This window comes from Aquarana catesbeiana, linkage group LG04, assembly GCF_042186555.1.
Source record: "Aquarana catesbeiana isolate 2022-GZ linkage group LG04, ASM4218655v1, whole genome shotgun sequence".
NCBI lineage: Eukaryota > Metazoa > Chordata > Amphibia > Anura > Ranidae > Aquarana > Aquarana catesbeiana.
Window position 1 is genome coordinate 128,028,580 of NC_133327.1, and position 26,068 is coordinate 128,054,647.

The 26,068-nt window shown below is 41.0% G+C and overlaps 1 protein-coding gene across 1 annotated transcript in view; it reads right to left on the minus strand.

Annotated features, from left to right (window-relative positions):
- The window catches only part of LOC141139453 (serotransferrin-like), a 116,713-nt gene that overhangs the window by 16,972 nt on the left and 73,673 nt on the right, over positions 1–26,068 (minus strand). Inside the window, exons 11-13 of the mRNA XM_073625548.1 lie at positions 15,266–15,301; positions 14,702–14,860; positions 326–461 (exon numbers count right to left, since the gene is read on the minus strand). Coding sequence (XP_073481649.1) covers positions 326–461; positions 14,702–14,860; positions 15,266–15,301 — 331 coding nt within the window. The remainder of the gene's footprint in view (positions 1–325; positions 462–14,701; positions 14,861–15,265; positions 15,302–26,068) is intronic.

Below are 26,068 nucleotides of genomic sequence, written 5' to 3' on the forward strand. Positions count from 1 at the left end.
CTAAACAAATTCTAGTTTATCATAGAGAAGAACGGATACCTTTCTATGGCCAATATAGTCTGGTGTAAGACTTTGGGCAGGAAGATCAGAGATAGGGCATTTATACAGCTGCATAGTTAGCCAGGTTAAAAAAAGACATATCTATATATATATTTCATAGCTTTAATTAAATTCTTACAATTGATTTTTATTTTTTATTTTTATTTTTCATTTTTTTCCTTTAATTGCTTTTTCTAACCTAAAATTAACTGTCATTCACGAATCCTGCTTTACTATTTGGTTTACAGTGAAACTATATCACAGCAATAATCCTTCATTCTATTACCTGAGAGCACCATCATAACCATAATATGGCTCCTTGTTATTCGGAAGGCATTTTGTTTTTTCATCTCCACCACACAGACTGCAGAGGTTAGATTTAACATCGGCTCCAGGAATACAGCTCTCCTTGAAGAAGGTTGCTGTCAAAACAAATGAGTGTCAACATGTTTGTAGGACAATAAAAAGACCCCCCCCCCCCCCTTTCAATTGTAATATTTCAGTTTTGCCACTAGAAGGGCTTCGTTCTAAGGTATTTTATAATGTGCTAGTATGTGATGCATGCTAGCACATTAGGGCATTGTCTTACAGGTGTTTTTTTTTTTTTTTTGTTCTACAGCGGTTTACTACCACTTTAAGGCTGGTTATGTGAGCTGTTCTTCCTTCCCTTTCATGCTATAAGGGCCAGTTCACACCAGAAAGCATTGCAGGAAACTCACATTCCGTGTGCGTTTGCCACACCACGTTCAAAACACACTGCAGTTGCGATCTGCAGCAGGTGTCAATATTAAGTTAACTGCTTCCGGACTGCCCACCATACATATACTGCGGCAGGGCGGCCCAGCTGCGTAAAGTCATGTACCTGTACGTGATTTTGTGCATGCGGCGTAGTGGGAGTGGGCGCGCCGCTGAAGTGCAGCTCCCGCTGTGATTGGAAACAGGACACAGGACGTGACCCGCCGATTGTTCACAGGAGACACGGAGCAGTGGTGTGCCTATGTAAACAAGGCATGCCGTTGATCTGTCAGTGAGGAAAAGAGCGATCTTCTGTTTCAGCCAAGCTGAAACGTGATCTCTGTTTTCCTCCAGTGTAACACTCCCCCTATAGTTATAAAGCACCTCCCTAGGCAGGGCCGTTTGAAGGAATTTGGGGGCCCCAAGCAAAATGGACATGGAGGTCCCCCCAAGCTCCCCCCCCCCCGGCACGCACGCACGCACGCACGCACGCAAAGCCTACAGGAATCACAGCATAGCGATACAGTTTAAGTTTACCAACACTTTATATAAATAAAAAAGGTTTACAGTGCAAATACTGCTGTTGCATATAATGTGCATAAAATTTGAACAATTTCAACAATTGAACATTTGCAAAAAAACACCACTGTACCATTGATTCAAAAAAGAAGCAATAAGATGGAAATGGGATGGTAAAGAAAGAAGAAAATGGAAAGAAAGCTATGGTAATTGTTTTTATTATGGTCAGCAAGCTACCATATTTTTATTACTAAATGGGTCTTGATGACTGCCCCCCCCCCCCATTACTACTCTCCCCCCCCCCCCGTGTTCTTTTTAACCCCCCTCACTACCGCGTACCGCGCAGCAGAAGATTCAGTTTTCTGTTCCCGGCCGGCCAGACTGAAAGGAAGTGAGCACTCAGTGTGTGCACTTCCTGTCAGTCCGGCCGGGAACAGGAAACTGAATCTCCTGTACCGCACGGACTGCAGGAGGAAGGAAGAGGAGCTCAGCCGTGCTACAGGCTGCAGCTTATAGGAAGCGGCGGCCTGCGGCGCGGCTGGGGCCCCAGGCCAGCTCGGGGCCCCAAGCAATTGCTTGTTTTGCCTGTCCTGTCGCGACGGGCCTGTCCCTAGGACACACTTAACCCCTTGATCGCCCCCCCTAGTGTTAACCCCTTCCCTGCTAGTGTCATTTATACAGGGATCAGTGCATTTTTTTTAGCACTGATCACTGTATTGGTGTCACTGGTCCCCAAAAAGTGTCACTTAGGGTCAGATTTGTCGCAGTCCTGCTAAAAATCACTGATCGCTGCCATTACTGGTAAAAAAATAAATAAATAAAAAATACAATAAATCAAACCCATAGTTTGTAGACACGATAACCTTTGCACAAACCAATCAATAAACACTTATTGGGATTTTTTTTACCAAAAATATGTAGCAGAATATATATTGGCCTAAACTGATGAAGAAATTAGATTTTTTTTTTATTGGGAATGTTTTATGGCAGAAAGTAAAAAAAATGTTTTATTCAAAGTTGCTGCTCTATTTTTGTTTATAGTGTAAAAAAATAAAAACCACAAGTGGTGATCAAGTACCACCAAAAGAAAGCTCTATTTGTGGGGGAAAAAAGGACATCAATTTTATTTGGGTACAACGTCGCACGACTGCGTAATTGTCAGTTAAAGCAACGCAGTGCCATAATGCAAAAATAGCCAGGTCATGAAAGGGGTAAAACCTTCCGGGGCTGAAGTGGTTAAAGCGTTTGTCGCTGTAAAAAAATATAATAATAGATCCTGTTCCCTTAAAGCATGAATAACAGCACAGTCCTTGTGCTGTGTTATTTGGCCCCTTGTATAAACTAAAAAAACCTGGCTGATCCTGCCTGGCTATGCCCTCCCCCCTGTAAACTGACCACGGTTTATCATGGCCGCTGAGCCCTGACACCTTGGTTTATGTGCCCCTGTCATCTGCAGCTCTCCTCTCTGCCCACCCCCCCCCCCGCCTGTCAGCTCCTTCCGCTCCCCAGCCCTCCCCTCCTGCTACTATCAAAACTACAATATAACCATACAATCCCCTCTGTAAAATAACCTTATGTGTCCCAGTGTCTTTGTTATATAAAAAAATATGCTAATTTCTACCTTATATGAGAGCGTCTCCCGGCGCTCACGTGACTACTCGGCTCGCTCTCCTCCCTTCCTCCCCGGCTGATGTCAGTGGGAGTTCTTGGCCTCTCCCGCTATAGCTGTGAGCCAGGGAAAGGAGAGAGCCGAGGAGCCACATGACCGTCGGGAGACGCTCTGATATAAGGTAGAAATCTGCATCTTTATTATATAACACAGACACTGGGACACATAGGGGTTGATTTACTAAAGGCAAATAGACTGTGCACTCTGCAAGAGCAGTTGCTCCAGAGCTTAGTAAATGAGGTAAAGCTTTGTATTGCAAAGAATACCCAATCGCATGCAAGGAAAATTTAAAAAAACAGCATTTTTCCTAGCACGTGATTGGATGATAGAAGTCAATGGAGCTTCTGCTCATTTACCAAGCTCTGGAGCAACTGCAAAGTGCACAGTCTATTTGCTTTTAGTAAATCAACCCCATAATGTCATTTTACAGAGGAGATTGTATGGTTATACTGTAGATCATTAACAACCGCTTTAACCACTTGCCGACCGCCTAACGCAGATATACTGCGGCAGAATGGCATGGGCAGGCAAAATCACGTACCTGGTACGTGACCTGCCTCCCACGGGTGGGGGGCGCATCGCGCCCCCCCCTCGGTGCCCGACGCGGCTGGCTTCATTAGGGGAGAGATCCGCGGTGAGGGGGAGACCACTCATTCATGTAATGTAAACAGCGGCAGAGGAAGTGATGTCATCTCGCCTCGAGTCGGTCTTTTCGTTCCGGCGCCGAGGAGAGAAGACATCGATGTGAGTTACACCAACACTACACTAACAGTAGAACACACTGGGCCCATGATCACCCCCCGATCACCCCCCTGTACCCCCTGTCACAATGACACCAATAGCAGGTTTTTTTTTGCATTGGTGTCAGTTTGTGACAGTTATAAGTGGTAGGGCAGTTAGTGGTAGCCCCCTTTAGGTCTAGGATACCCCCTTAACCACCCCTAATAAAGTTTTAACCCCTTGATCACCCCCCGTCGCCAGTGTCGCTAAGCGTTCGTTTTTCTGATCGCTGTATTAGTGTCACAGGTGACGCTAGTTAGGGAGGTACAGTAAGCATATAGGTTCGCCGTCAGCCGACGCTGGTTAGTTTGTTTTTTATAGTTTCAGGGCACCCGCCGTTTATTACCTAATAAAGGTTTAACCCCCTAATCGCCCGGCGGTGACATAAGTTAAGTTTTAAGGTCAGATAAAGTCTGCGTCGCCCCAGGCAGCGTCAGGTTAGCGCCAGTACCGCTAACACCCACGCACGCAGCATACACCTCCCTTAGTCGTATAGTATCTGAACGGATCGATCGATCACTGTCACTTACAAAACACTAAACACACATAACTGCAGCGTTCGCAGAGTCAGGCCTGATCCCTGCGATCGCTAACAGTTTTTTTGGTAGCGTTTTGATACAGTCGCTAACAGTCAGGAGCTTTTTTTACCTGTGAGTCTCACTAGTGTACCACTAAATTTAGAGCCCAAAATGGCAAATCAAAAGGTACACTAGTGAAGAGACCTACACGTTTCTGAGCATGACAGATAGTGAAGAGTAAGTCACTCATCTGTCAGATTCAGGCTCAGAATACGATCCTATTCTCTCTCTATTGTTCTGCTCTTTTTTTACTGTATTCTATCCTGCAATGTTTTATTGTTATTATGTTTTATCATGTTTGCTTTATAGGTATGCAATTTTTTTATACTTTACTGTTTACTGTGTTTTATTGTTAACCATTTTTTGTTTTCAGGTACGCCATTCAGCTGCAGAGCAGATTTATTTATCTTGATGGCAACAGCGTTTGCTCCCACGATACATAAAGCCGTGACTCCAGCGCTGTAGGAGGTGATTTTACCACCACAGTTAAAAAAAGAGCATATATGCCAAAGCATGGGGGCAGCAGGGGCGGAAGAGCGATTTGCTCCTACCTTTTGGGGCGGATGCCCCCATGCTTCGGCATATATAAATAGTGCATGTATGCCCATCATTAGAAGTGGGTGGATGAAGGGAGGTATTCTAATGGTGGGCATACCCACCGATCAATCTCTTTTTTTTGCTCAGCCCACAGGCTGCATGAAGAAAAAGTTTACAATATATGCCCAACAAGGACCAGCAACGTACTGGTATGTTGCTGGACTTTGAGTGGTTATACCAGAATGATGCCTGCAGATTTAGGTATTATCTTGGTATCATTCTTTTCAGCCAGCGTTCGGCTTTCATGTAAAAGCAATCCTAGCGGCTAATTAGCCTCTAGACTGCTTTTACAAGCAGTGGGAGGGAATGCCCCCCCCACCATCTTCCATGTTTTTCTCTGGCTCTCCTGTCCCAACAGGGAACCTGAGAATGCAACCGGTGATTCAGCCAGCTGACCATAGAGCTGATCAGAGACCAGACTGGCTCCAAACATCTCTATGGCCTAAGAAACCGGAAGCTACGAGCATTTCATGACATAGATTTTGCCAGATGTAAACAGTGCCATTGGGAAATTGGGAAAGCATTTTATAACACTGATCTTGGTGTGGTCAGATGCTTTGAGGGCAGAGGAGAGATCTAGGGTCTAATAGACCCCAATTTTTTCAAAAAGGAGTACCTGTCACTACCTTTTGCTATCACAGGGGATATTTACATTCCCTGAGATAACAATAAAAATGATTTAAAAAAAAAATGAAATGAACACCCCTGTCCCCCCCCCCGGCTCTCGCGCAAAGGCGAACGCAAGCGTCGGTCTGGCGTCAAATGTAAACAGCAATTGCACCATGCATGTGAGGTATCACAGCGAAGGTCAGATCGAGGGCAGTAATTTTAGCAGTAGACCTCCTCTGTAAATCTAAAGTAGTAACCTGTAAAGGCTTTTAAATAATGTATTTAGTTTGTCGCCACTGCACGTTTGTGCACAATTTTAAAGCATGTCGTGTTTGGTATCCATGTACTCAGCCTAAGATCATCTTTTTTATTTCATCAAACATTTGGGCAATATAGTGTGTTTTAGTGCATTGAAATTTTAAAAAGTGTGTTTTTTCCCCAAAAAATGCGTTTGAAAAATCGTTGCGCAAATACTGTGTGAAAAATAAAAAAATAATACACCCACCATTTTAATCTGTAGGGCGTTTGTTTAAAAAAAATATAATGTTTGGGGGTTCAAAGTAATTTTCTTGCAAAAAAAAAATAATTTTTTAATGTAAACAAAAAGTGTCAGAAAGGGCTTTGTCTTCAAGTGGTTAGAAGAGTGGGTGATGTGTGACATAAGCTTCTAAATGTTGTGCATAAAATGCCAGGACAGTCAAAACCCCCCCAAATGACCCCATTTTGGAAAGTAGACATCCCAAGCTATTTGCTGAGAGGCATGTCAAGTCCATGGCCTGTGTGAGCAATATATCATTTAGTGACAACTTTTTGTAATTTTTTTTTGTCATTATTCAATCACTTGGGACAAAAAAAATCAATATTCAATGGGCTCAACATGCCTCTCAGCAATTTCCTTGGGGTGTCTACTTTCCAAAATGGGGTCATTTGGGGGGGGGGGTTTGTACTGCCCTGCCATTTTAGCACCTCAAGAAATGACATAGGCAGTTATAAACTAAAAGCTGTGTAAATTCCAGAAAATGTACCCTAGTTTGTAGAGGCTATAACTTTTGCGCAAACCAATAAATATACGCTTATTGACATATTTTTTACCAAAGACATGTGGCCGAATACATTTTGGCCTAAATGTATGACTAAAATTGAGTTTATTGGATTTTTTTTATAACAAAAAGTAGAAAATATCATTTTCTTTCAAAATTTTCGGTCTTTTTCCGTTTATAGCGCAAAAAATAAAAACCGCAGAGGTGATCAAGTACCATCAAAAGAAAGCTCTATTTGTGGGAAGAATAGGACGCAAATTTTGTTTGGGTACAGCATTGCATGACCGTGCAATTAGCAGTTAAAGCGGCGCAGTGCCAAATTGTAAAAAGTGCTCTGCTCAGGAAGGGGGTAAATCCTTCCAGGGCTGAAGTGGTTAATGACACTTCAAATTCAGGTCATAAAGATATTACAGAAGTACCATGCAACGCAGTTGCAGTGAGTTTCCAAAAGTAGTGCATCATGTGCATGCACTATATTTGGTGTGGTGAGGTGCAATTTTCTGCCTATTCAAAATGAATGAGCTAAAATTGCACCACATAGAACTGCATGTGTGTGAACCGGCCCTAACTAATGTATTCTAGCCCTCCACTGAATGTGCTTTTTAAGGAAAAGGGTAGAGGGTTCAGCTGCTTTATTGCCTTTGAGGCTATCTTGGACCTCACCAGCATATTATGCCCAAGCTTTGTGATGGGGGAAATCCACTGCCTCTGCCTACATTGATTTCACTGGTACCTGGTCCAATAATGAAACAAGTACACTTTTTGAAAAAATGTGCAATCACAACATCTGGAATTGAAAAGTGTGTAAAGTCAGTGTTTACAGTTCAACCTGAGTTCAAGTTGGAACAAGAGATTTTGTAAAGAAACCCCAACAAAATATCATTTTTTCCCTGTATGGCCAAATAGAGCATTGGAAAAGTGATGCTACCTGAGGAGTGTGTGTGGGGGGAGACGCAATGTGATCCCTTTAGTTTTTACTGTGTAGACAAATAAACGGTCAACTTTTTAAAAGCCAACCACCATTTCCACAAATTTTACAGGTAACATTTCCTATATAGGACTGAACTAAATGGGAAGCCATTAGAATTATGCTGCCCACAACTTTACTAATAACAATAATAATATATAACTTAATAATACCAAATGTAAGATTTCCATTAATATTCCGGAAATCAATAATTAATACTTTACAGAATTCAATAACTCATAAAAAGAATGAAAAGAAAACAGGGCCTTAGCAATGGCCTTTTATTATACCTCCACTGTAATCTAGTACCAGCCATCTGTCACACCTAAATAGCTGAGTGGACACATTATATCCAGCTCCAATTACCTTTTATTGGCCACTTTACATAAAACTGTGAAGTTAGTTGCTTATTATCCCAACCATTTTAACAATGGTTGTGACCATACAAGGACATAAAAGATGATCTGACACTTCCATACATCTATTCTATATTTTAAGACCTTATCTGAAAAGGTCTTCCATCAGAATTCTTTAAATAAATGCCTTCCTATTCAAACACTGGTGGATTCTTGCTAGATCAATCTTTTAACATTCTATGAGGAGGTAAGCTGTAATTTGGATAGAGGAGGCCTGTGGAGGTAGTGTATCTAGATTTTGCTAAGGCATTTGATACAGTCCCCCATGCCCAGAGAGTAGTGATTACTGGTATATGTTTTGAATGGTCTAGAGTTGTGAGCAAGGTTTCCCAGGGCTCTGTTCTGCAACTAGTACCGTGTAACTTGTTCATAAATGATTTAGAGGTTGAAATAAGTAGTTCAATCTTAATGTTTGCTGATTTTTACAAAGCTAAGCAGAGCAATAACTTCACAGAATATAGCAGCTTTCCAAGAAGACCTAGTTAAAATAGATGAGTGGGCAGCTATTTGACATGAGTTTTAATGTGATTGTAAAGTCTTCTTTATTTTTTTTTTAAATAACAAACATATCATACTTACCTGCTCTGTGCAGTAGATTTGCACAGAGCAGCCCGGATCCTCCTCTTCTCGGGTCCCCCTTCGCTGCCCCTTCCTCCTGTTTAGTGCCCCTACAGCAAGCAGCTTACTATATGGGGCACCCAAGCAAAGCTGCAGCTCCGTGTGTCCAGTCAGACATAGAGCTACAGTTTGGCCCTGCCCCCTCTGTCTTCTGATTGGTTAACTGACTTTTACAGCAGCGGGAGCCAATGGCACTGCTGCTGTGCCTCAACCAATCAGGAAGGAAAGTTCCAGACTGCCGAGGGACTTGTGGACATTGCTGGATAGAGATGGGCTCAGGGGAGTATTAGGAGGGCTGAGGAGGGCTGCTGCATACAGAAGGCTTTTTATCTTAATGCATAGAATGAAAGGTCATTGCATTATGCTAGACCACCATGGGATAGCTCAAAGGGGAATCTGCAGTTCTCTTTCCCGTTTTATTTCTACAGGTTGCCACTGGTTGCTGCAGTATCCCTGGGCAGCAACAGCCATGGGATTGGTTGGTAAGGCCAGCAGCTGATTGGTCAAATTTGGCGGTGGAAAGCCCGTGCGGAGGGAGCCAATAAAAGGACCTGGAGCTGGGGTGTCACTAACCGTTTTGACCAGACCGCAACGGAGCACCTGCAGCATGAAGTGCCGTTCCCCTCAGCAGTCGTGAGGCTCACCTATGCCGTCTCTTAGAGAAGGTGGAGAGTAATGGCGGCGAGGAGTGGCTAATGCGGTGCCTGGAGGAGAGCTCCACCTTTATTAACCACCCCTGGGACGGAGGAAGGGACGGCCCCGGTCGGGGGCAGAACGAGAGAACAGCCGGGAAGAAAGAAGAAATGTCAGAGAACAGCTGCTTCTCCTCGTCTGTCAAGTGGGGAGAGAGCCGACGGCATGGTAATACAGAGTGCACCTCGTCTGAGGAAGAGCAGCGCTACACAGCCTCATCTGAGGTGGCGAGTGAGCAGTTAGCAGCTGTCACTGATGGTGAGAAATGTATGGTTTCTGAATTTTCATACTTGGTTTATTCCTTATCAAATGTGTTAGAACAATTTAAAGGGGCACATGCTAGTGGTGCTAATAATATTATTAAAACACAAGGAGCACAGGTCTCTGGTGCAGGGAATATTTTACAACCAAAAAGAATGGGTATTGGTGAATTCTCAGGGGCACAAGTTCTTGGTGCAGAGAAAAATATACAAATGCGTGGTGCTGCTGTTGCAGAATGTCAGAGGGCACAGGTCACTGGTGCTTGTAATATGATGTATAATGACACTGATAAAATACATACAGGGGCACATTCTTATGGTGCTATGGATAATATGCAATTCCCAGATTATATGGCTGATGTTGGCTCCATTTGGCAAGGTTTGAGTGAACCCGCTTTGCAGGATGAAGATAGAGAACATTTAGCCCGCTCTAAGGTTATTAACCCTCCACTGCTGGTTAACCCTTCTTTGCCTCTCAGACCCTCGGCTCTAACAGTCGGGGAATCCTCTTTTAAAGAACCCCTGCCATGTTATTATCACCATTAAGCTTTCATTTGCCTAATACAGTAAAAGATAAGATTTGGAGGGGCAAATTCATTGATATATCATCATTGTTACCAGCTTCAAAGGATTTTCTGTCTAAAACAGACAAGCAGTCAGGGGATAGGTCCGAGGAAGATAGCAGAAGGTCTATTCCGAAACCCTTTCAGAATTGGTTACAGACTTTCTGCATTTATGCAGCAGTCATGGGCGAACGCTTCCCTGGGAAATGTTCAGGCTTATTCCAGCATTTGGATATAATTGGAGGTTCTGCATGGTACACATATGATGAGAATTTTCGCCAAAAATTAGCAGTACACCCCTCCTTACACTGGGGGTCAAAGGACGTGGGACTGTGGTTAAATCTTATGTTACCACCAAGACCTCAGTTCACCCCTAGGTTAGCATCTAATCCACAAACTACATTCCGTAAAGGTTTTTGCTTTGCCTTCAATGAAGGGCAATGCAAATTCCTAACAAATTGTAGGTACAAGCATGAGTGCTCCTACTGTAATGGGAACCATGCGGCCAATAGGTGTTTTCGTAAATCTGCCGCAACCTCTTTTCAGCCATTTCCCAGGGACGCTCATAGGAAGGGCACTGACTCCAGTGAACCTAACAAAAATGCTACCATGGTTAGAGCGCTATCCCAATCGCAGGATGGCGGCTCTACTAATTGAAGGTTTCAGGGACGTTTTTTTGGTCCCTTCGTTTAAAGGAAAGGGCTGTGCTATGGTCCAAAATTTAAAACCGGCTCATACACATTCTTCTTTGGTTCAGGATAAAATCTCCAAAGAACTGGCGGATGGCAGGATTGCAGGCCCCTTTTCTGTTTCCAGGATTTTCGGCTTTCGCCGCTAGGAATAGTGCCTAAGAAAGAAAGTGGCTGCTATCGTATGATACATCACCTTTTTTATCCCCTAGACTCGTCTTTAAACGATGAAGTCTCTGAAGTTGAAGCCCCGGTGTGTTATTCTTCATTCGATGAAGCCTTGGTTATGTTAAGGCATTTTGGTCAAGGAGCCATATTAGCTAAAGCTGATATTAAATCGGCCTTTTGTCTACTCCCAGTCCACCCTCAAGGTTTCAACTCGTTAGGTTTTCAGTTTATGGATCAATTTTACTTTGATAAATGTTTACCCATGGGGTTCTCATTGTCTTGCTTTTATTTCAAAGCATTCTCTACAGTTCTGCAATGGGTTTTATCAGAAATTTTACCTCATGGGGGTTTTCTCAATTATCTGGATGAATTTTTATTTCTTGGCCAAGAGGGCTCCCTTGATTGTCTAGAATCTTTACAGATGTTTTTCACTATTTGCGAATACTTTAGTATTCCTCTGGCACCTGAGAAAACGGTATTTGCCTCTACTTCTATTGAATTTCTGGGAATTACCATTGATTCAGACATTATGGAGTTCAGACTGCCATTACACAAGCTCCAAAAAATGAGATCATTGATCTTGTGTTTTTTGTTGAGAAAGAAGGTGCTGCTGAAGGAGGTCCAGTCGTTACTGGGTCTTTTTGCATTAGCAGCAAGAATTATTCCTATGGCTAGAGTGTTTTCTCGAAGGTTTTCCCTGGCCATCAGAGGGCTTAAGAACCCATATTCCCATATTCTTATCTCCAAGGGTATGAAAGAAGACCTAAAAATTTGGGATACTTTTCTGTGTAACTTCAATGGATCCACAGTATGGCAGCAAGAATTTATTACTAACAACCAGCTGGATTTCTTTACAGATGCGGCCGGGTCGTCGGGCTTTGGAGCATTTATGAATGGTCATTGGTGTGCTAGTAAATGGCACGAGGAATTGTTGCAGAAGGATGTTCTTTTGGAAAGAGGCCTTCATGAACCGAGGAATACTGGTTCACACAGATAACAAAGGTGTTTTCTTTGCTGTTAATGAATTATCATCTAAATCCAAACCTGTGATTAAACTACTACACTTTCTTGTTTTGCACTGCATGCGGTTTAATATTTGGTTGAAGGCTGAACACATAGCAGGTATACGTAATAACACTGCTGACGCTTTATCTCGTTCACAGTTCGAGAGGTTTCGGGAATTGGCTCCAGCAGCAGACCATCATGGGACTCCTTGCCCAGATTTCCTCTTGGGCTTAATTCAGAGTTGATACTTTCCAATCTCAGAAACTCGGTATCAGAGAAGACATGGTCAGATTATAGGCTTTCATGGTCCAGATGGTGTTCCTTTTGTCAAGATTTGGTTCTGGATGAGTTGACTGTGACCTTTTACGTCACTTTGGCATTTACGTCTTTCCTAATCCAGTCAAACCTCAGCCCAGCGTCTATAAGCAAAATTCTAGCGGGTGTCTCATTTTTTCTGAAATTTGTGGGTTTACCATCCCTAACTTCTTTCTTTCAAGTTAATCAGATTCTTAAAGGTCTCAAAAGGTCTAAACCTTCTCAGGACAATAGGCGCCCCATTTCGGTCGCATTGTTGTTGGATCTTCTCAGAATTTTACAAGAAGTATGTTTTTCGGAGTTTGAGCTCCTTCTTTTCAGAGCTGCTTTCTCTGTTGCCTTTTTTGGGGCCCTTAGGATTGGGGAATTTACAGCCATGAATAAGAGGTCTTTCTCTTTCCTTCAAAATTCTCATGTTTTGTTAAATCAGGGGTCCATTAACCTCTTCCTTTGTAGGTCTAAATCCCGGCTGGTAGGTAAGGGTCACTGGTTTTCTTTGACAAGTTCTACCAATACAGCAATTTGTCCGGTTTTACACGTTTCTAGGTATATAACAGTCAGACCTTGTTCTGATGGTTCATTTTTTATTCACCAAGACCAGTCTTCCCTAATCAGGTACCAATTTTCAGCTGTCCTGGCCTCATGCTTGAAACGCTTAAACCTTTCTGGTTTTTGTTTTTCCTCCCATACATTTAGGACTGGGGCAGTCACTACAGTTGACTCTTTGGGTTTCCTGGAAGAGAAATTGAAGGAGATAGGTCGTTGGGAGAGTGACAGGTTTAAATTATATGTCCGCCCGGATTTACTAATTTTGTAATTTTCTTTTTCCCAAAACAATTGTTTGGATAGTAGGGCACTCCTACGTTTTCTGGGCTGCTGAACGTGCCGGAACTAGGACCTACTTCACCAATTTAGGTCTGGACACTAAGTCATTTATGGTTTTATGGTCAGGTGTTAGGGGGTTAAGGTGGCGGAGTATTAAAAACCAATTAAGCTATTTGTTAAGCATATGGCCTTCAACCAAATTTTAGTCATTCATGCCGGGGCAAATGATTTAGGTAAGATGGGAACATGGGAATTATTGTGTGAAATGAAGAGGGATTTGTATGCGATAAAGCTTGTGTTCCCTTCCGCCATATTGGCTTTTTCTGAGATGATCCCGTGACTTTTGTGGTTGTCTTTTGGTAATCTATTCTATTTGGATAGGATTAGGAGACGACTTAATAGGACAATTCATAGATTTCTAATTTCGTCTGGCGGATTGTCTTTTCGCCACTCCGAATTGGAAGGTTTTGTGCCAGGTTTGTTTCAAGAAGATATGGTTCATCTATCCATGATAGGCTTGGACATATTCAATATGGGTTTGCAAAATCTAATTGAGTTGGCCACGGTGGTGGGGGGGCCTCAGCCAGTAGCTCCGCGTCTGGCCTCGGCCGGTGGGGAGTAGTCGTCCAGCATTGTATTTTAGCCAAGATGGCTTTATATTTATTTAAATTTATAATGTTCAAGTTAGCTCCCCATTGATAACACTGTGGCCTTATAATTCCAAATAAACAAATATGTTAAATTGATTAATGATGGGTGGTCTTGTTTGTTACTAAATACCTTTGTGCTGGCCCATGCATTAAGATAAAAAAAAAAACCTTCTGACTTTACAACCACTTTAATACTGAAACATGCAAAGTAATGCACTTGAGAGCTAAAAATATGAATGCAAGTTACTCAGCAGAGGGAGAACCTCTGTGGGGATCGAGGATAGAAAAAGATCTGGGGGTCCTAGTAGATCACAGAATCAGAAATAGCATACAATGCTAAGCTGCAGCAAGAAAGACTAGAAGACTATTAGCATGCATTTAAAGGTTATTTGCTCAAGAGATAAAACTATAATTCTACACTTTACAAAACCCAGTGTTAGCTACATCTTGAGTAAGCTGTCCAGTTTTGGTTACCAATCTTGAGAAAGTCCCTGAAATGTAGAAAGTCCAGGGATGGGCAACAAAGCTGATAAGGGGGCTGGAGGACCTTAGTTATGAGGAATGACTACTTTATAATTTAAAATGAAGAGACAATTACAGAGGGGGTATGATCATGGTATACAAATCTGTAAATGGTGACTCTAGCATTGGGAGACAATGATTTAATCTAAGGTTTCTAAAGAAGACACATGGCAACACAATGAAGTTGAAGGAGAAACTGTTCAATTTTAAATTGCGTAAGGAGTTCTTTCTGCTAGAGCAGTAAGGATGCGGAACTCCCTTCCACAGTTAGTGGTGTCAGTGGGGAGTGTAGATAAATTCAGAACACTTTTATATTTGTTTCTTAGATGTACACAATGTACATGAATATAAAAAAATTGTAGTGTAATAAACACACAAACACACAAAGTTGGTAAGGTTGAATAAAGACACCAATCCAACCAACCTGTGTAAATACTAACTTACACAAATCACAAACTTTAAATTCCTTTTGAATGAAACCAGCAGGAATATTATAGCCAGCGGTGCGTCTAAGAGCTGTGTGGCAAGACTTAGCGCCTCGTAGATTTTTCATTGAGATCTCCTTGTCCTTCTTTTTTATGACTGCAACAGCGTAGTATGTGCCTTGATGGAGATCAAACAAGACATTATTAGTTCTACTTTTCAAAAGTAGTTACATTTCTCTTTCTTCCATAACACAAAAAAACACATATAAACACATATAATGTAGAAAAACAGTATCTCAGAACATTGTAATCACTTCATATGTGTCATACTCCAAGCATAAAATAAGGAATATATACAGTACAGTCTTTTAATTATACAATGAAAATTAGACTATTCTGTAAAAATGCAGATTCTTTTTAAAATTAATGTACATCTTTCTGCTGTGATTAGGTAGAATAGCAGTCATCTCGGGTTTTATGCCTGTCTACTTATGGTGTTGGCTGGTGACCTCTATCTGCACACTGGAGCTTCCACACCTACACATTAGAAATCTAACTCAAGGCCTAAGTATAAGAAGATTACCTTTTATATTTTCTCTTTTTTGTTTGCACGCTTCAGCTGTAGAGAGATGAAAAAGAAAACACATAAGCAAGCACATTCTGTTACATGAAATCAGAAATAAAACTAAACATAAACCCTTTCCTTTATTTGCTTTCTAAAAATAACTGATGATAACGTCAGAAACAGTAAACAGTTATTAAATACATACATACATACATATGGATATGAAGAAGTGTGGCGCTAATGGGTGGTGGGACTCCTGTTGCTAAAACAGGTAGAAAAAGTGGTTAGGAGAGAGTGAAAAACTCCTTTAGTGTAAAAGTGTTTGTAAGGTATACATAAAAATATATATTGGGTAATAAACACAGTACAAGTGAAAACCCAGTGTGTGTTAAAGAATATAAAAAACTCAGTAAAAAAGAAAATTTAAAAGAAACTACTAGTTAAGAAACAATCAAATATATATGGTACAGCAAATACATATCAATGCAAGGTGAGCTGAGTGTGTTAATCCACAGAATTGGAGTTCAATGGAGGTGGCAGACCAGAAAAAGAACACCGGTATCCCCAAGGGGAAAAAATAAAAAAATAAAAAAATATATATACAGAGGAACTCAAAAGTCTTTTAAATGGCAAGATGGGATAGTCTCATTCAATCCCACAGGTAATTAGATGTGAACTGTCTTCTCAAGAGGTAACCTGAGGGTTATTGGGAAAGGACCCGACCAATGTGTTGGATCTTGGCTCAAATGGATAATTCCCACCAGGAGAAAGGCAGAAGCAAAAAGCAAAAGAATGCCCTTACCAGATCCAGTGGACTCACGGGCCGTAGCGGTGAGTCAAACGAGCCTATACCGTTAAACGGTGTGGGGTAAAGGTGTGTGGGAGAACTTGTAAACCATCTTGTCAGCAGTCCTCATACGAAGCACCGATTTGGAGTCCGGGGTCCCCAGGGTATGGTTCCGATCAGCAGATCACCGTTTCCTCAGAAAACCATCATATGTGCAAATAGGCAAAAAAGGAAAAAAAAAGGAAGAAAACTCCACATAGTGTAAATCCTTGATTAGCAAAGAGCATAAAAGCACTTTATTTAGGGAGTGTACTCCGAAAAAATGTTGTTACAGGCAAGGGGCGGTAAAAACTCGGCCCAAAATAAATTAAAAACCGGCATAAAAGTAATAAAAACAGGCGCAGTAGATAGTGGTGGGTTATAAACACGGGTCCTATGTTTATAACCCACCACTATCTACTGCGCCTGTTTTTATTACTTTTATGCCGGTTTTTAATTTATTTTGGGCCGAGTTTTTACCGCCCCTTGCCTGTAACAACATTTTTTCGGAGTACACTCCCTAAATAAAGTGCTTTTATGCTCTTTGCTAATCAAGGATTTACACTATGTGGAGTTTTCTTCCTTTTTTTTCCTTTTTTGCCTATTTGCACATATGATGGTTTTCTGAGGAAACGGTGATCTGCTGATCGGAACCATACCCTGGGGACCCCGGACTCCAAATCGGTGCTTCGTATGAGGACTGCTGACAAGATGGTTTACAAGTTCTCCCACACACCTTTACCCCACACCGTTTAACGGTATAGGCTCGTTTGACTCACCGCTACGGCCCGTGAGTCCACCGGATCTGGTAAGGGCATTCTTTTGCTTTTTGCTTCTGCCTTTCTCCTGGTGGGAATTATCCATTTGAGCCAAGATCCAACACATTGGTCGGGTCCTTTCCCAATAACCCTCAGGTTACCTCTTGAGAAGACAGTTCACATCTAATTACCTGTGGGATTGAATGAGACTATCCCATCTTGCCATTTAAAAGACTTTTGAGTTCCTCTGTATATATATTTTTTTATTTTTTTATTTTTTCCCCTTGGGGATACCGGTGTTCTTTTTCTGGTCTGCCACCTCCATTGAACTCCAATTCTGTGGATTAACACACTCAACTCACCTTGCATTGATATGTATTTGCTGTACCATATATATTTGATTGTTTCTTAACTAGTTTCTTTTAAATTTTCTTTTTTACTGAGTTTTTTATATTCTTTAACACACACTGGGTTTTCACTTGTACTGTGTTTATTACCCAATATATATTTTTATGTATACCTTACAAACACTTTTACACTAAAGGAGTTTTTCACTCTCTCCTAACCACTTTTTCTACCTGTTTTAGCAACAGGAGTCCCACCACCCATTAGCGCCACACTTCTTCACTCCAACTTTCACTTGTAACGGTCATATTGCTGTGTTGGCTGCTTCACTTCCATCCAAGAGCTGGCGCAACTTTTACATTTTTTCCTTATACATATGGATATGTGTGTTTTAGTAACCCGTTAGAATATATTCAGTCGTTAAACCTAACATTTTCACTTTATTGTGCAATGGTCAGCTAAGACTTCAGAGTCCAGATATACAGCCTTGTTTACTAGTAATCACTTGTAGACATACATCACAGGAACTACTGGTGTACTGCACTTAAAGTGGAACTAAATTGTATCTGAGTACCACAAACTGAAAATGCTATTTCATTCTTTTCTTCATATTGAAAGCAATTGCTTTCTGGAATTCATCTGCCCTTAGCTCAGGCATGCAGACAGGAGGGCATACTTAGCTGAGAAACCCCTCCTTTAAATGACAGAAAACAAAATGACCATGAAGACATATGGGATGTATGACATCCGTTTAGCCTAGGACAGACAACTGAAAGCAACTGAAGAAAAAAAAGTTTAACACAAGTAAATATAATATACCTTCCTGTCTATTTACTAAGACTATTTAATCGGAGTGCCAAAAGTTTAATAATAGTAGAAATGGGTGCACAATATTTGTGGATCATTATACTGTCATTTGCACATTTTTTGACTTCATTGTCAATATTGCACTATTTTTAGGATCATCTATTTATGTATTTGCACATTTTATGCACTTTATTTAAGAGCATTATTGTTTGTTATCATATTATGTTTAGGATCATGTTATTTTTAGTTTCATTTGTATAATTGCTGATTTGCACAGTGATTGATATTGGATGCACTTTATTAGTAATTACTTGGATGCACTTTAGTAATATATGTCAGATTTAGTAAGCGTCACATTCCCATAGCTTTTATATTTACCTAGTGTGAGAACACCATTGATGTTGGCAGCTACTGTTTAGTTATTTTCTTATCCTGTGGTTTGCCCATTAGTACCCTCTTTATCATAGTAGAAATGGGTACCTACATCCTATCAGATTGGAGAAATTTGTATTTGAGGCTAGTGGACTTTAATGGTACCGTAACAATTTAAAATACACAAAAGTATAAAACAAGTAGATTTTATTGAATTAACATCAACATGTTAAAACATACATATTTGTTTAAAATATATCTGTGTATTCATTCAGGGGAGGGTACAGCTAACAAAAAACGGCAGTACCAGTTCACCCTATATCAGTTAAATTGGCATGCTATTTAACTGATATAGGATGAACTAGTACTGACATTTTTTGTTAGTTGTACCCACCCATGAATGAATAGACAGAGATATATTTTAAACAAATATGTATGTTTTAACATTTTGATGTTAATTCAATAAAATCTACTTGTTTTATACTTTTGTGTATTTTAAATTGTTACGGTACCATTAACCTCCTTAGTGGTATTCCTGAGTGTGGTTCGGGGTGAATTTTCAGTATCAAAAGCGGTAACTCCGAGCCAAACTCAGGATCGCATTGCAGGATCCAGGCAAAGTTACTTACCTTGTCCCCAGGATCCTGTGATGTGTCCCTGCTGTGAGTGCGAGCCGTCCTCCGCCGCATCTATCACAGTGCCAAGCTCCGTTCCCTGCAAGCGTTGCGACGCACGGGGACGGAGCACGGCGCCAAATTCAAAAAGTTGAAAACACAATACACATACAGTACACTGTAATATTACAGATTGCATTACTGTATCACATTATTTTACATCCCTTTTGTCCCTAGTGGTTTGTCCAGTGCCCTGCATGTAGTTTTATATTATAAATACTGTTTTTTCTGCCTGGAAACTTGAGATTGTCCATAGCAACCAAAAAGTGTCCCTTTACATCAAAAGCGGTTTTAGACCAGCTAGAAAACAGAGATAATATATTAGAATCACTTGCAGAATTGAGCGGTAGTGATTGGTGAAGAAATTCGTCATCAAACACTGAAAGTAATGACAGCGACAATTCTGCAACTGAGCAAATTTCAGTGTTTTTGATTTGATTACATTATTGAATATTTTTACTATTATTATATTATTATTATTTGTTATAATTATTTATAGTTAATGATATTATAATTTATGATTTCGTGTTTCAAACTTTATCATACCTGGGATGTCTACTAGACTCTTGTTTGGACAGATTTAAGTGTGTTATTCCTAAGATTTACAGGCCTAAATTATAAAACGCCAAATTTCCATACAAAACATTGTACCACTTTGAGCATCAAAAATATGACATAATCATACCGCCAGGCAGGTTAAAGTCCACTAGCCTCAAATACAAATTTCTCCTATTTACTAAGACTAGCAGCATAGGGATTAAAAATGGTTGATTGAAATACTTTAGTTCCACTTAAGAGGAAAACTATATTTAGAGAAATATGTGGACTGTCATTGCTGATCTCATTTTTAAAATGTCAGTTGCCTGGCTGTCTTTAGCATCAATACTTATAGAGTAATTTAAAAAGAACAAGCATGAAGTAGTTAAAGTCAGAGTGAAGTATGAAGTTTTGGGTCTGTAACTCACACTATTGAAGTTGTTGGCCATGCCAAGGCTAAATCACCCACAAGTAAAAATATATAAAAAACACAGCACTGTACACGGGTGTGTGCAAAATTAATGATCAAAAAAATATATATATACACAATATATATACTGTGTTAATTATATTATCCTTATTGAACCCTATTATATATTAACAAACTTGCAGTGCTAATGATGTTCAAAAAAAAGACTTTGGGCTAGATTTACTAAAGGCAAATCCACTTTGCTCTACAAGTGCACTGCAAGTGCACTTGAAAGTGCACTTGGAAGTGCAGTCGTTGTAGATCTGAGGGGAAGATCTGAAATGAGGGGAAGCTCTGCTGATTTTATCATCGAATCATGTGAAAGCTAAAATGCTGTTTTTTATTTTCCTTGCATGTCCCCCTCAGATCTGCAGCGACTGCACTTCCAGGTGCACTTTCAAGTGCACTTGCAGTGTACTTGTAGTGCAAAGTGGACTTCCCTTTGGTAAATAACCCCATTTGCATCTTAAACAAAACAAAAACACAAAACAAAAAGTGACAAAATGGCAGTAATCAAATATACAAGTGTGGTTCTGTGAAGAAAACGTATAACAAAAACAAAAAATATACTCAAACTCGTTAATGCTTCAAAAAATTTCTCAATAATCCAGCAATTCATATCAAATCACACATATAGCAAATTCCATGTTTGACCTCAGATGACGTCCAAGTTCCACTTGACAATTTTTCTCTTCTTATATACTACCACCACACCAAGTGAATTATCCGCCACCACTTATGATCAAAATCACTCACCAACAATAATGGCTGGTAATATATGAGCCAGGAAATGGGCGTTTTCCCTTATAGGGCACAATCATCTGCAAATCTCTAAGGGATCTTCTCTGCACTCTTCCACTGATCTCAAGCGATATCTCCAGAGAAGTGAAACCCAGTATAGGAAAGAAAGCTCAGCATAGCATAAAATCCTTTAAAACAATTTATTAAAATCACGATACACTCACATTTGGAAGTGTCTCCACCGACACAGGTTTGCAAGCATAAAATCATGTACGGGTCAGCTCAGAATCTTCCAATACCTGATCTAATGTGATGATGACACCTCCAAACACCGGACCTACGCAAGTTTCGTCATTGGACGTCTGTACCGGGGATGTGGCACTTTTGGAGGTTTAGAGGTGTAGTCAACACGTTTGATCGGGTGTTTGCTCACGGTATCGGAAGATTCAGAGCTGACCCGTACATGATTTTATGCTTGTAAACCTGTGTCGGTGGAGACACTTCCAAATGTGACTGTATCTTGATTTTAATAAATTGGAGCTATGTTTTAAAGGATTTTATGCTATGTTAAGCTTTGTTTCCTATGCTGGGTTTCACCTCTCTGGAGATATCGCTTGAGATCAGTGGAAGAGTGCAGAGAAGATCCATTAGAGATTTGCAGATGATTGTGCCCTATAAGGGAAAACGCCTGTTTGCTGGTTCAGATATTACCAGCCATTATTGTTGGTGATTGATTTCGATCATAAGCGGTGGCAGATAATTCACTTAGTGTGGTGGTAGTATATAAGAAGAGAGAAGTAAATTGTCAAGTTGCACTTGGACGTCCTCTGCGATCACACATGGAATTCGCTATACAGTATGTGCGATTTGATATGAATATAAAAAGAACAAGCAGTGCCAATCTGAGCGCAGCAGTATTTAATCACGTTTAATCAAATGATAATGCACATACTCAAAGTAAGATAAAAGCAGGCATATCTACTAATATCAGATGGACGACAGGGATCCAAAGAACGAGCATCCAAGTAGGGCTGCAGGGTCTTGCTCGGGGGCGCCAGTGGTTTCCGGTGTCCTGGGCTTAGACTGCAGAGCGCAGGAGGAAGTCATCACTCGAGGAGCTCCTGGTCTCAACGGAATGATGCTGGAATCATCGTCCTTCTGATATTACTAGATGTGCCTGCTTTTATCTTACTTTGAGTAAGTGCATTACCATTTGATTAATCTTGTTTAAATACTGCTGCACTATGATTGGCACTGCTTGTTCTTTTTATATTTCTCCCAGAGGTTCTTCTAACCTTCAGCATGCTGCCTTCCCAGTGCCAGCTACATTCCCTGTGGTAAACCACCCAGGCTATGGACTACGCCTAAAAAAAACCCTACACCCCTATCAGAAGTCTCTTTTCTAAATACGTAATTTTTATGCAATTACTGACTTTCTGCTACTCACCCTTCTGGAACTTTGGACTATATGTTCAGAATACAGACTTTTTAATTCTTCCCCCATCCCGCAGATGATACAGCCTTGCATGGTAGAAAATACCTTAGCGCAACAATTATTGTATTTTTTCCTTGTGATTTGATATGAACTGCTGGACTACTGACACATTTTGTGACACATAACCGAGTTTGAGTATATTTTTTGTTTTTGATATATGTTTTTTTCACAGAACTACACACTTGTATATTGGATTATTGCCACATTGTCACTTTTTGTTTCGCGTTTTTGTTTATGATACAAAGACTTTTTTGAACATCATTAGCAATGCAATTTTGTTAATGTACAGTATCTCACAAAAGTGAGTACACCCCTCACATTTTTGGAAATATTTTATTATATCTTTTCATGTGACAACACTGAAGAAATGACACTTTGCTACAATGTAAAGTAGTGAGTATACAGCTTGTATAACAGTGTAAATTTGCTGTCCCCTCAAAATAACTCAACACACAGCCATTAATGTCTAAACCGCTGGCAACAAAAGTGAGTGCACCCCTAATTGAAAATGTCCAAATTGGGCCCAATTAGCCATTTTCCCTCCCCAGTGTCATGTGACTTGTTAGTGTTACAAGGTCTCAAGTGTGAATGGGGAGCAGGTGTGTTAAATTTGGCTTTATTGTTCTCACTCTCTCATACTGGTCACTGGATGTTCAACATGGCACCTAATGGCAAAGAACTCTCTGAGGATCTGAAAAAAAGAATTGTTGCTCTACATAAAGATGGCCTAGGCTATAAGAAGATTGCCAAGACCCTGAAACTGAGTTGCAGCACGGTGGCCAAGACCATACAGTGGTTTAACAGGACAGGTTCCACTCAGAACAGGCCTTACCATGGTCGACCAAAGAAGTTGAGTGCATGTGCTCAGAATTATGTCCAGAGGTTGTCTTTGGGAAATAGACATACGAGTGCTGCTGGAACTGCTGCAGAGGTTGAAGGGGTGGGGGGTCAGCCTGTGAGTGCTCAGACCGTACGCTGCATATTGCATCAAATTTGTCTGCATGGCTGTTGTTCCAGAAGGAAGCCTCTTCTAAAGATGATGCACAAGAAAGCCCGCAAACAGTTTGCTGAAGACAAGCAGAATAAGGACATGGATTACTGGAACCATGTCCTGTGGTCTGATGAGACCAAGATAAACTTATTTGGTTCACATGGTGACAAGCATGTGTGGTGGCAACCAGGTGAGGAGTACAAAGACAAGTGTGTCTTGCCTACAGTCAAGCATGGTGGTGGGAGTGTCATGGTCTGGGGCTGCATGAGTGTTGCCGGAACTGGGGAGCTACAGTTCATTGAGGGAACCACGAATGCCAATGTGTACTGTAACATACTGAAGCAGAGCATGATCCCCTTCCTTCGGAGACTGGGCCGCAGGGCAGTATTCCAACATGTTAATGACCCTAAACACCTCCAAGATGACCACTGCCTTTTTAATGAAGCTGAGGGTAAAGTTGATGGTTTGGCCAAAAATGTCTCCAGACCTAAACGCTATTGAGCATCTGTGGGGTATCCTCAAACGGAGGGTGGAGGAGTGCAAGGTCTCTAACATCCACCAGCTCCGTGATGTCATCATGGAGGAGTGGAAGAGGACTCCAATGGAAACCTGTGAAGCTCTGGTGAACTCCATGCCCAAGAGAGTTAAGGCAGTACTGGAAAATAATGGTGGCCACACAAAATATTGAGACTTTGGGCCCAATTTGGACATTTTCACTTAGGGGTGTTTTATTGCCAGCGGTTTAGACAATAATGGCCGTGTGTTGAGCTATTTTGAGGGGACAGCAAATTTACACTGTTATACAAGCTGTACACTCATTACTTTACATTGTAGCAAAGTGTAATTTCTTCAGTGTTGTCACATTAAAAGATTTAATAAAATATTTACAAAAATGTGAGGGGTGTACTCACTTTTGTGAGATACTGTAACTGTATAATGGGGTTCAATAAGGATAATATTAGAATTTAGCACAGTATATATATATATATATATATATATATATATATATATATATATATATATATATATATATGTATTTTTTTTTTAATCACTAATTTTGTACACACCCGTCTATTTTATATATTTCTACTTTGGTTGAGGTTCTTCAATTAGATAGCAGCAGGCTGGATTAAGAATATTGCTACCATCTTGGTGCGGTCATCTTCATTATTTTTAAATCACCCATAAAACTGCCTATGCAGGGGCCTAGGATCTGGCAAATATCCAGGGGGTCTAGCTACAACTTTCATGTTTCTACAGTAAGTCAAGTGGATAGTGCAGTTAGTTGAAACTGTGAACTCATCTGTCATTTAACAAAGGATGCACTTTAAGGTAGTTAAATGGGGTAGCCTTGAGAGTTCAGACAATACAAATGGTGAGGCTTTTTGCAACCCTATTAATGTAAAAAAAAAAAAAAATGAAGGAATGTGTGGAAAGGTCAGACAGTGTTTACATGGTGGAGTATGCAGTAGCCATGTTTGTAATGACTTTGTATACTAGAAAAGCTACAATTTCTGGGGAAATTGTGTGAAGTGTTCTTGCCTCCACCTACAGTAGTCTACAAATGGAGTGGATGGAGTAACTGGGTGGAGTGGCTTGAGTAACTGTTGTGTGGGTCGAGTGGCTGGAGTAACTGTGAAAAGTGTTAAAAAGCTTAATATTTTAAAAAGTATAAATAGTAGTAAAAAAAGTTGAAGAAGTCCCATCATTAGCTGAAAGAGCCGAACAATTTTTTCAAAAATGATTTATTTATTTTTTTTAAATGATTTTTTTTTTAAATGTTTTTTTTTTTAAATGTTTTTTTTTTTTTAACCACTTGCCGCCCGCCATATAGCAGAATGACGTCGGCAAAGTGGCTTCAATATCCTGACTGGACGTCACATGACGTGATCAGGATATTAAGCCGTATCGCGGCGATCGTTGTTGCGGTGTGTCAGTCTGACATACCGCAACTCCGATCTACGTAAAGAGTCTCTGACGGAGACTCTTTACCACATGATTAGCTGTGTCCAATCACGGCTGATCACGATGTAAATAGGAAGAGCCGGTGATCGGATTTTCCTCACTTGCGTCTAGAGGAGAGCCGATCGGCTGCTCTCCTGACAGGGGGGGTCTGTGCTGATTGTTTATCAGCACAGCCCCCCCTCGGATCCCACCCAGGACCACCAGGGAAGCCGCCCAGGATCACCAGGGAAGCCATCCACACTGGACCAACAGGTATGCCCCCTAGACCCCCAGGGAAATACCAATCTGTGCCCAGGCAGCTGCCAATCAGTGCCCACTCCAATGCCTACCACTGCCAGTGCCACCAGGGATGCCTATCAGTGCCTCATATCAGTGCTGCGTTTCAGTGCCCATCAGTGCCACATATCAGTGCCCATCAGTGCCCAGCAGTGCCGCCTATCAGTGCCATCAGTGCCCAGCAGTGCCACCTATCAGTGCCCATTAGTGCCGCCTATCAGTGCCACCCATAAGAACCCATCTTTGCAGCCTTTCAGTGCCAAGTGTTGCCCATCAGTGCCCATCAGTGCCACCCAGTACCACCCATGAGTGCCCATCAGCGCCGCCTATCAATGCCCATCGGTGCTGCATATCAGTGCCACCCATCAGTGCCGCATATCAGTGCCTATCATCAGTGCCCGCTCATTGGTGCCACCTCATCGGTGCCGCCTTATCAGTGCCTGTCAGTGCCGCCTTATCAGTGAAAGAGAAAACTTACTTATTTACAACATTTTTTAACAGAAACAAAAGCAAAACTTTTATTTTTTTCAAAATTTTCGGTCTTTTTTAAATTTTTAGCAAAAAA